Raw genomic sequence first — 12,216 nt, forward strand, 5'->3', positions numbered from 1 at the left:
ACAGCTGAAGTCATGCATCCTCACTAACAGAGTTTAAGCTTCTCAAATCTACCCAAAATATAAACTAATATAATCACATCAATTTTATAGATGAGGAAACTGAGTTTAGAGTTGAAATAAATTGTCAAAGACCACAAAGCTATGTTTTAGTGGAGGTAGGATTCAAACACAGCTGGTCTGATTTCAAAATTCTTACCCTTAACTGTTAGATCTCTGGCTTTATATATTCAAAGTCAGTCAGGCTGTCTGGATTATTTCTCTCTGTCAAATTCCAACAGTGTAAGCCCAAAGCAGCTGACACATTAATGAAAAGATTATATTCTAGAGGTAAGTTTCCTCAAAGCCCCCATCATGTCCTTGTTCCTCAGACTATAGATAAAGGGATTCATCATGGGGGTGACCACAGTGTACATCACTGATACTATTGCACTCTTCCTCGAGGACTGTGTAGCTGCAGAACTAAGGTAAACCCCAAAACCTGTACCATAGAACAAGGAAACAACTATTAAGTGTGACCCACAGATGGAAAATGCCTTATACTTTCCACCAGCTGATGGGATTTTCAGGACAGAGGAGACAATTTGAGTGTAAGAGATAATTATCCCAGAGAGAGGAATAACACCCAAAAGGCTGGTCACTAAATACACAAGAATGTTATTGATGAGGATATCGGAACAGGCAAGCTTGAGAATATGAGCTAATTCACAGAAAAAGTGGGAAATCTCCAGATCTGTGCAGAAGGAAAGCCGCAGCACCATCAAAGTGTGGAGAAGGGCATCCAGAACACTAATAAGGAAGGACAGCAGAACCAGCAGCCTACAGAGTTTGGGGTTCACAATGATATTGTACCTCAGTGGGTGACAGATGGCCACAAATCGATAAAAGGCCATCATGACAAGAATTCCATTTTCCAACCCGGCGAAAGTCAGGACAAAGCAGATTTGGGTGAGGCAGCCTGCGTAACTGATGGATTTGCTCCGTGTCTGGATGTTCACCAGCATCTTGGGGAACGTTGTGGTGGTAAAACAGATGTCAACAAAAGCCAGATTAGAGAGGAAGAAGTACATGGGGGTGTGAAGGTGGGTGTCATACATAATGGCCAGGATGATGAGGAGATTCCCAACCACAGAGACCAGATACACAGACAAGAACAGGCAGAACAGGAGAGGCTGTAGCTCTGGATCTTCTGACAGTCCCAGGAGGAAGAATTCTAGAGTATCTGAGAGATTTCCGGATTTCATGTTGTTGAAGGGTCTGATAGAAAAGTTGGAAATGACAAGAAAACAAATCTTAAGAGAAACTTTCTCAAACATGCCTATCTTTTCTCCTGCTTCCCTCTCTCCCCTTTTTAAACCTCCTTTTCCTGTTTTGTTTCCCTCAACACTCCCAGCTATACCATCCTGTCCCAAGTTTTTTTTTTTTTCTATCAATCCTTTGTGAAGTAGATGTACTTAATAAGAAAATAGGAATGACATATTGCCCTGTTACAATGGCTGGGTGGTTAAGTGTCTGCCTTTAGCTCAGGTCATAATTCCAAAATCCCAAAATCAAGCTCTAAGTTGGGTTGCCTGCTCAGCGGGGAGTCTGATTCTCCCTCCCCTCAGCTTCTCCCCTGTTCCTGCTCTCTCTCTCTCTCTCATTTACTCTCTCAAATAATTAAGTAAAATTAAAAAAAAAGAGAGAGAGATGGAAGGAGAAGCAAGAGGGCGAGGAGTAGGAGACTAAAATATCATCAGGTCCCAGGATTTCAGCTAGATAGTAATCAAACCATTTTGAACACCTACAAACTCAACAGAGGATAAATAATAAGAGCAACAATTCTAGAAACAGAAAATCGATCACTTTCTGGAAGGTGAGACATGCAGAGAAGTGAATCCAAAGCAACAAGAAGAGACCACAGAGGGGAGAGGCCAAGTGAGAGAGCAGCAGAGCACAAAACCAGAACTCTTAGAAGTCTTAGAACTCTTAGAAGTCTGCTCCACTGAGGGATGTCACTCCAGAGGCTAAGCGGGGGATGGAGCCCTCATGGGGACAGTGAGGGGACAGTGTGGTCTCAGGACCCACAGGGTTACAGAAAGACCAGGGATGTCTGAGGGTGACAGAGCCCACAGGCATCAGAGTGGGGAAGCCAGCTGTAGATACAGAGCCAAGGAGGGCACTCTCAGCTCGGGGTTACCTTAAAAAACCATGATCGAGGCACAGCCAGGCCACTAATCTATGAGCAGGGACGCCGGAAGTGGCAGATCTGGGGAGACTCATCTTCCTCCTCTGGGGGGAGCAGCAGGGGAGCACAGAACAGGAATATGCTGGGTTTGGAGACTCCAAACAGGGCCGTGTGACAGAGACAGAAACGTTCAGTCACAGGCCGGGTGAGCTCAGAGCATGGACGGAGACCAGGGAGACAGGAGAGATTGACTGCTTTTCTCTGAGGGTGCACTGAGTAGGGAGGCCCTGAGCTCTCGGCTCCTACAGGACTGGAGACTGGGAGGCCTCCATCTTCACTCCCATTCTCCAAAGCTCTATGAAAATCATTCAGGGAACAAAAGCTTCCAAGAGTGAAACCAAGCAGATCGCTTAGCTTGGCCCCTGGCAAGGATGGTGCAATTCCACCTCCAGTAAAGACATTTAAGAATTACTGCAATAGGCCCCTCCCCCCAGAAAAGCAGGAAAAACATCCAGCCAAGACAAAGTTCATGGATCAATGAGAATTGCCAAATTCCAGAGCAAAAGGAAAGCAACACACAGAATTCATGGCTTTTTTCCCATGATCCTTTAGCCTTTCAAAGTAAACTTTTTTAAAAAGATTTTATTTATTTATTGGGGGGGGGGGAGAGCGAGCACAGGCAGACAGAATGGCAGACAGAGGCAGAGGGAGAAGCAGGCTCCCCGCCGAGCAAAGAGCCTGATGTGGGACTCGATCCCAGGACGCTGGGATCATGACCTGAGCCGAAGGCAGCTGCTTAACAAACTGAGCCACCCAGGCGTCCCTCAAAGTAAATTTTTTAAGTTCATTTTTTCTTTCCTCTTTCCTATTTTAATTTTTAAAACTATTCTATCAATACCTTTTTTGTACAAATGTTTTTTAAAATAGAGATCTTCATTTTTTTAAGTTAATTTTATTTTTCACTGTTCCAAGATTCATTGTTTATGCACCACACCAAGTGCTCCATGCAATACATATCCTCCTTAATATCCACCACCAGGCTCTCCCAATCCCCCACCTCTCTCCCCTCCAAAACCCTCAAATAAGTCAAGCAGAGAGAGTCAATTATCATATGGTTTCACTTACTTGTGGAGCATAAGGAATAACATAGAGGACATTGGGTGGAGGAGAGGAGAAGTGAGTTGGGAGAAATCAGAAGGGTAGATGAACCAGGAGAGTCTGTGGATTCTTATTGATACCTTTTCAAAAAATCTTTTTTAAAAAATTTTCATTGTTATCATCATATTTTAACCCTTCATTATATTTAACCTTATTTTTTGCCTACATATACAGGGTTTTTTTTCTTTAAAATTTAAGAAACAATTTTTTCTAATCAAAATATACCCTAAATCTAGCACGTGGCTTTGCTCTAGTCTCCAGCCTGATCACTTTCTTTCCTTTTTTTTTTCTTTTCTTTTTTCAACCAACTTCTTACCTTAAAAATTACTTTTTTAGAATCTTTAAATTTTCATCTTTATGGTCATATTCCATCCCTTCATTGTGTTTACCTTTATTTTCGTATATGTATGTTTTTCTTTCTTTAAAATTTTGGGAGGTAGTTTCTTCTAACAGACCAAAATATACTCAAAATCAAGTGCGTGGCTCTGTTTTAATCACCAGTCTAATACATTTTTTTTTCTTTTTTTCTCCCTTTCTTCTCTCCCCCAGGTTTTGGGTCTCTTCTGATTTGGTTAGTGTGTATTTTTCTGGGGTTGTTGCTCCCCTTTTATATTTTCTTCTCTCATTTATCTATTCTCATCTGGATAAAATGACAAGGCAGGAAAAACTCACCTCAAAAAGGAGACAAGAGGCAGTACCAATGGCTAGGAAGCTAATCAATACAGACATTGGTAATCTGTCAGAACCAGAGTTCAGAATGATGGTTATCAAGGTGCTAGCTGGGCTCGAAAAAAGCATGAAAGATACTAAAGATTCCCTTTCTGGAGAAATAAAATCCTTTTCTGGAGAAATAAAAGAACTATAATCTAGCCAAGCTGAAATTTTAAAAAAGCTATTAATGAGGTGCAATAAAAAAAAATGGAGCCTCTTACTGCTAGGATAAATGAGGCAGAAGAGAGAATTAGTGATATAGAAGACCAAATGATGGAGAATACAGTGAGCAAAGAGAGACAACCACTGGATCATGAGAGGAGAATTCAAGAGATAAGTGATACCATAAGATGACAATATTAGGATAATGGGCAAAAGAAAAATAAAGAGAGAGGCAGAAGGTATATTGGAGCAAATTAGAGCAAATTAGAGAAATTTCCCTAATTTGGTGAAGGGAACAAGCATCAAAATCCAGGAGGCACAAGGAACCGCCCCTCAAAATCAATAAAAATAGGTCAACACCCTGTCGTCTAATAGTAAAACTTACAAGTCTTAGTGACAAAGAGAAAATCCTGAAAGAAGCTCAGGACAAGGGGCGCCTGGGTGGCTCAGTAGGTTAAAGCCTCTGCCTTTGGCTCAGGTCATGATCCCAGGGTCCTGGGATCGAGCCCCACTTCGGGATCTCTGCTCAGTGGAGAGCCTGCTTCTTCCTTTCTCTCTCTCTCTCTCTCTCTGCCTACCTGTGATCTCTGTCAAATAAATAAAATCTTAAAAAAAAAAAAGCAGCTCAGGACAAGTCTGTAACATAGAACAGTAGAAATATTAGATTGGCAGGCAGCAGACCTATCCACAGAGAGCTGGCAGGCCAGAAAGGACTGGCATGATATATTTAGAGCCCTAAATAAGAAAAATATGCAGCCAAGAATACAATATCCAGCTAGGCTGTCACTGAAAATAGAAGGAGAGATAAAAAGCTTCCAGGATAAACAAAAATTAAAAGAATTTGCAAACCCCAAACCAGCCCTACAGGAAATATTGAAAGAGAGCAAAGAGAGAGCCTAAATAAACAGACCAGAAAGGAATTGAGACAATATACAGTAACAGTCACCTTACAAGCAATACAATGATACTAAATCCATATCTTTAAATAGTTACACTAAATGTAAATGGGCTAAATGCCCCAATCAAAAGACCTAGGGTACCAGAATGGATTAAAAAAAAATAAGACCCATCAATATGCTGTCTGCAAGAGACTCATTTTAGACCCAAAGACACCTCTAGATTTAAAGTGAGGGGGTGGAAAACAATTTACCATGCTAATGGACATCAAAAGAAAGCTGGAGTGGCAATCCTTATGTCAGATAAATTAGATTTTAAGCCAAAGATTATAATAAGAGATGAGGAAAGACACTGTATCATACTTAAAGGGCCTGTCCAACAAGAAGATATAAAATTTTTAAATATCTATGCCTCTAACATGGGAGAAGCCAATTATATAAACCAACTAATAACAAAATCAAAGAAACACATCGACAATCTTAGTATATGTGCTGCCGAAGAGAGCACAACACATCGACAATCATACAATAATAGTAGGGGACTTTAATGTCCCCTCCTCAGTGAAATGGACAGATATCTAAGCAAAAGATCAACAAGAAAATAAAGGCTCTCAATAACACACTGGACCAGATGGACATCAAAGATATATTTAGAACATTCCATCCAAAAACAACAGAACACACATTCTTCTCTAGTGCATATGGAACATTCTCCAGAATAGATCACATCCTGGGTCAAAAATCAGGTCTCAACTGGTACCAAAAGACTGGGATCATTCCCTGAATATTTTTAGACCACAATGCTCTGAAATTAGAACTCAGTCACAAGAGGAGAGTTAGAAAGAATCCAAATACATGGAGGCTAAAGGGCATCCTTCTAAAGAATGAATGGGTCAACTAGGAAATTAAAGAAGAATTTTAAAAATTCATGAAAACAAATGAAAATGGAAACACAACTGTTCAAAATCTTTGGGACACAGCAAAGGCAGTCCTGAGAGGAAAGTGTATAGCAACACAAGCCTTTCTCAAGAAACAAGAAAGGTCTCAAGTACACAACCTAATCCTATGCCTAAAGGAGCTGGAGAAAGAACAGCAAACAAAGCCTAAACCCAGCAGAAGAAGAGAAATAATAAAGATCAGACCAGAAATCAATGAAATAGAAACCAAAAGAACAGAAGAACAAATCAACATAACTAGGATCTGGTTCTCTGAAAAAAAATTAAAAAGATTGATAACCCCCTGGCCAGACTTATCAAAAAGAAGAAAAGAAAGGACCCAAATTAATAAAATCATGAATGAAAGAGAAAATATCACAACCAACACCAAAGAAATACAAACAATTATAACAACATATTATAAGCAACTATATACCAGCAAATTTAGCAACTGGAAGAAATAGATGCATTCCTAGAGACATATAAACTACCAAAACTGAACCAGGAAGAAATAGAAAACCTGGGGGCACCTGGGTGGCTCAGCTGCCTCCAGCTTGGGTCCTGGGATCAAGGGTCCTGGGATGAAGCCCTGTGTCAGGCTCCCTGCTCAGAAGAGAAACTGCTTCCTCTGTATGTCACTCTGCCTACTTGTGCTCTCTGCCTGTCAAATGAATAAATAAAATCTTTTTTTAAAAAAAAAGAAAAGAAATAGAGGCGCCTGGGTGGCTCAGTGGATTAAGCCTCTGCCTTTGGCTTAGGTCATGATCTCAGGGTCCTGGAACTGAGCTCCACATTGGGCTCTTTGCTTAGCAGGGAGCCTGCTTCCCCCAACCTCTGCCTGCCTCTCTGCCTATTTGTGATCTCTGTCAAATAGATAAATAAAATCAAAAGAAAGAAAGAAAGAAAGAAAGAAAGAAAGAAAGAAAGAAAGAAAGAAAGAAAGAATCAGAAAACCTGAACAGACCCATAACCAGTAAGGACACTGAAGCTGTCATCAAAAATCTCCCAAAAAACAAGAGCCCAGGGCAAGATGGCTTCCCAGGGGAATTCTACGAAACATTTAAAGAAGAATTATTGCCTATTCTTCTGAAACTGTTCCAAAAAATAGAAATGGAAAGGAAACTTCCAAACTCATTTTATGAGTCCAGCATTGCCTTGATTCCAAAACCAGACAAAGACCCCATCAAAAAGGAGAATTACAGACCAATATCCTTGGTGAACACAAATGCAAAATTCTCACCAAAATGCTAAACCAATAGGATCCAACAGTACATTAAAAGGATTATTTACCACAACCAAGTGAGATTTATTCCTGGGCTGTGAGGTTGGTTCAACATCTGCAAATCAATCAATGTAATGCCATACATTAAAAAAAGAAAGGACAAGAACCATATGATACTCTCAATAGATGCTGAAAAAGCATTTGACAAAGTACAGCATCCTTACTTGATCAAAACTCTTCAAAGTGTAGGGATGGAGGGTACATACCTCAATATCATCAAATCCCCCATCTATGAAAAACCCACAGTGAATATCATTCTCAACAGGGAAAAACTGAGAACTTTCCCCCTAAGGTCAGGAACATGGCAGGGATGTCCACTATCACCACTGCTATTCAACATAGTACTAGACCTCCTAGACTTGGCAATCAGACAATAAAAAGAAATAAAAGGCATCCAAATCAGCAAACAAAAACTCTCACTCTTTGCAGATGATATGATATTTTATGTGGAAAGCCCAAAGACTCCACTCCAAAACTGCTAGAACTCATACAGGAATTCAGTGAAGTGTCAGGATATAAAATCAATACATGGAAATCAGCTGCATTTCTATACACCAAAAATAAGACAGAAGAGAAATTAAGAAGTCAATCCCATTTACAGCTGCACCCCAAACCATAAGATACTGAGGAATAAACCTACCCAAAGAGGCAAAGAATCTGTACTCAGAAAACTATAAAGTACTCATGAAAGAAATTGAGGAAGACACAAAGAAATGGAAAAATGTTCCATGCTCATGGATTGAAAGAACAAATATTGTGAAAATGTCTATGCTATCTAAAGCAATCTACACATTTAATGCAATCCCTATTAAAATACCATCAATTTTTTTTCAAAGAAATGGAACAAATAATCCTGAAATTTATATGGAACCAGAAAAGACCTTGAATGGCCAGAGGAATGTTGAAAGAGAAAGCCAAAGTTGGTGTAATCACAGTTTCAAGCTTCAAGCTCTATTACAAAGCTGTCATCATCAAGAAAGTATGGTACTGGCACAAAAACATACACACAGATCAATGGAACAGAATAGAGAGCCCAGAAATGGACCCTCGACTCTATGGTCAACTTATCTTCGATAAAGCAGGAAAGACCTTCCAATGGAAAAAAGACAGTCTCTTTAACAAATGGTGTTGGGAAAATTGGACAGCCACATGCAGAAGAATGAAACTGGACCATTTCCTTACACCACACACAAAAACAGACTCAAAATGGATGAAAGACCTCAATTTGAGACAGGAATCCATCAAAATCCTAGAGAAGAACACAGGCAGCAACCTCTTTACCTCAGCCACAGCAACTTCCTCTCAGAAACATCACCAAAGGCAAGGGAAGCAAGAGCAAAAAATGAACTATTGGGACTTCATGAAGCTCAAAAGCTTTTGCACAGCAAAAGAAACAGTCAACAAAACCAAAAGACAACTGACAGAATACTTGCAAATGGCATACCAGATAAAGAGCTAGTATCCAAAGAACTTATCCAACTCAACACCCAAAGAGCAAATAATCCAATCAAGAAATGGGCAGAGGACAGGACAGATATTTCTGCAAAAAAGACATCCAACAGACACATGAAAAAGTACTCAACATCTCTTGGCATCAGGAAAGTACAAATCAAAACCACTTGAGATACCACCACACACCAGTCAGAATGGCTAAAATTAACAAGTCAGGAAATGACAGATGTTGGCGAGGATTCAAAGAAAGGGGAACCCTCCTACACTGCTTGTGGGAATGCAAGCTGGTGCAGCTACTCTGGAAAACAGTATGGAGGTTCCTCAAAAAGTTGAAAATAGAGCTATCCTATGACCCAGCAATTGCACTACTGGGTATTTACCCTAAAGACACAAATTTAGGGATGCCTGGGTGGCTCAGTGGGTTAAAGCCTCTGCCTTTGGCTCAGGTCATGATCCCAGGGTCCTGGGATCAAGCCCCACATCGGACTCTCTGCTCACCAGGGAGCCTACTTCCCCCACTCTCTCTGCCTGCCTCTGCCTACTTCTGATCTATCAAATAAATAAATAAATAAAATCTTTAAAAAAAAAAAAAGATACAAATGTAGTGATCTGAAGGGGCACGTGCACCTGAGTGTTTATAGCAGCACTTTCCACAATAGCCAAACTATGGAAAGAACCTAGATGTCCATCAACAGATAAATGGATAAAGAAGATGTGGTGTGTACACACACACACACACACACACACACAGGAATACCATGCAGCCTTCAAAAGAAATGAAATCTTGCCATCTGCAACAACATGGATGGAACTAAGAGTATTATGCTATGCGCAGTAAGTCAATCAGAGAAAGAAAATGATCCCCCTGATATGAAGAATTTGAGAGGCGGGGGGGGTGGAGGGTATGGAGGGAAAAAATAATACAAGATGGGATCAGGAGGGAGACAAACTATAAACGACTCTTAATCTCATGATACAAACTGAGGGTTTCTGGGGGTGGGGGAAGGGATATCGTGGCTGGGTTACAGACATTGGGGAGGGTATGTGCTGTGGTGAGTGCTGTGAAATGTGTAAGACTGATGATTCATGGACCTGTACACCTGGGGCAAATAATACACTGTATGTTAATTTTAAAAATGCCTGTAAAAAAATGCCTGTAAGCCAGTAACTCTAAAATAAAATTATTGAGGCTCTATTCTAGAATGGTTTGAGAAAATACAGCTGATGGGCAAGATCCAGTCGATAAAGGCTTATGAGAACATAGCCATTCATTTCTTTATCACCCATGGCACCTTGAAAGCTACATCTGAGTTGAGTACTTTTGAGAGGCCACATGGCCCACAAAATCTAAAATATTTTCCAGAGACAAGATGGCGGGGAAGTAGGAGGTGGCGCCTTTTCAACCTGTACCCTAAAGTGAGCTGATTACCTACCAAAGAACTCCGATCACCCATGAAATCAGCCTGAGATCAGAATTATACACGTCTGGATTTCTACAGGGGTAGAAGATGCCAGTGGGCAGGAAAAGCAGAGTGGACACTGGACTGATATTGGAAGATAAACAAAAGGGGGAGGGAGCCACCAGAGGTGACCGGTTGGAAAGTAATACCCCTAATACAAGCAAGAGTGCCCTGCATCTGGGGACCAGCATTAACTTGGAGACTGGTTGAAAGCACTCCAAAAGAGCAAAGGATCGAGGGGGGAAATTGTGGGAATCGGGGCGGCTAGGGACAGGGGCTTAAGTCCCCAGACCCAGGACAGCCTCCCCTGCTGCTGAGCCAGAGGGAATGCAGTGGAGAAACCGCGTCTTGGTCCCTTAGCTGCCAGTGCACCCGAGATTGCATGGGGTCTGGCTCCTGTGATGGGCTGGGAGCCACACAAGACAGCAAAACACCGAGCCCTGCTACAGAGCCTCAGACACGCGCACCCCCTCATCCTGAGAGAGGTGCACAAAGGCCCACCCGGCGCTCTTAGTCCTGCGCCATTGTTTCAGAGCCTGAGACACGCACCCCAAACTCTCCCCTGAGAGAGGTGCACGAAGGCCCAGCCTGGCGCTTTCGGACCTGCACCCAGCTCTCAGAGCCTGAGACACATGCGCTACCCACAGCCTCCCCTGAGAGAGGTGCGAGCAAGCAGGGAGCTCCTAGACCCAGAAAGACCAGGCACTCCCAGCCTGGGCTAGCGGGAAAATCTCGGCATACAATCGCTGCTTAGAACCTCTCTGGTGGTCTGGAGCTGCCCAGACAACCGCCCTGCTGTGGTTTTGGGTACAAGCAGAAGATCCTGCATCCCCAAGGACCGCGATTCAGAACCTGCTCTGCCAGTGGCCAAGAGGGAATTTATTTGGGCTCTGCAGTACCTACAGGGGAGCAGACTGAGGCTTCTCTCTGAGAGGGAGGTCAGGTTGCTGTTTGATTTCCTCTAAACCTACAAAAACCATCAAAAGCGGTCAAGGTGAGAGAGAAAAAAAAAAAGTGAACAAACATAAAAACCTCCAGAGAACAAAAGCCTGAAAAAACTGGTTTCCTCAGAGCCCACCCCCTTGAAGGGGGGGCAGGAGGACTTAACTCAGGGAACATCATTGACTGAAAAACCACGTGGCAGGCCCCTCCCCCAGAAAACCAACCAGGAAGGAAAAAAGAAAAAAACTACAAGAGAACCACCACCACCACTTCATAGGACAACTTTTATTTTTAATTTATTCCCACTATTTGGCTCATTTTTTATATATAGATAATTTTTAACCTATTTACCATCACAGTGAGCTGTCTAGTACATCAAATTCCATAATAACCTTCTAACCTGAACTCAATGATACATACACCTGTGTTTTTCTTTTGCATTTCTATTTTTAAAATTTCTTTTTTTTATTTTAGTTTAGTCTAGTTTATTCCTTTTTTATTTTTATTTTCTAATATTCATATAGAGTTAAACTTCAAAGTAATCCCCTTTCCACAATCAATACTACCCCTATAGGTAAACCAATTCTTAATCCCCCTTTATCTTAGGGAAGTTGAGTCCTTTAACAAAGGTATCAAGATACATTCAGGAAGAATCAAAACCACCTTCCTCGCCCACACTGAGAATTTATAACCAATCTCCCATCTTTTTCTTCCACCAGTGTTTCTGTGTTTTTGTGTTTGTCCTGATAGTATATAAAATGTTTTCCATCTGGCTCCTTATTGAAATAGTCTGCCTACCTCTAGCCTGAAAGCCTAATTAGATTTAGGTTCAATTTTTTTGGCAAACCCTTTTAAATATTTTCATGAGGACCCACATACTCTCTTGCTTTTTGTAATAATTACCTTGATCCATTAATTCATTGGCAGTTACAAAATGTTGACATTTATTGGTTAAAATACTTCAATAAAAAAATACTTCAATAAGGAGTAACTTTCCCTAATTATACAAGTGGTCACCTGAGGACTGCATTCTCGCAAGGCAGGATACATCTTG

The 12,216-nt window shown here is 41.3% G+C and overlaps 1 protein-coding gene across 1 annotated transcript; it reads right to left on the reverse strand.

The window, feature by feature from the left end:
* Positions 1-314: 314 nt before the first annotated feature.
* On the reverse strand, positions 315-1,259 carry LOC132010940 (olfactory receptor 7G3-like). Its single transcript, XM_059388936.1, has one exon. It carries the CDS (start codon positions 1,239-1,241, stop codon positions 315-317), a length of 927 nt encoding a protein of 308 aa, XP_059244919.1. The 5' UTR covers positions 1,242-1,259.
* Between the last annotated feature and the right edge of the window lie 10,957 nt (positions 1,260-12,216).

This window comes from Mustela nigripes, chromosome 2 (assembly GCF_022355385.1).
Source record: "Mustela nigripes isolate SB6536 chromosome 2, MUSNIG.SB6536, whole genome shotgun sequence".
NCBI classification, from domain to species: domain Eukaryota; kingdom Metazoa; phylum Chordata; class Mammalia; order Carnivora; family Mustelidae; genus Mustela; species Mustela nigripes.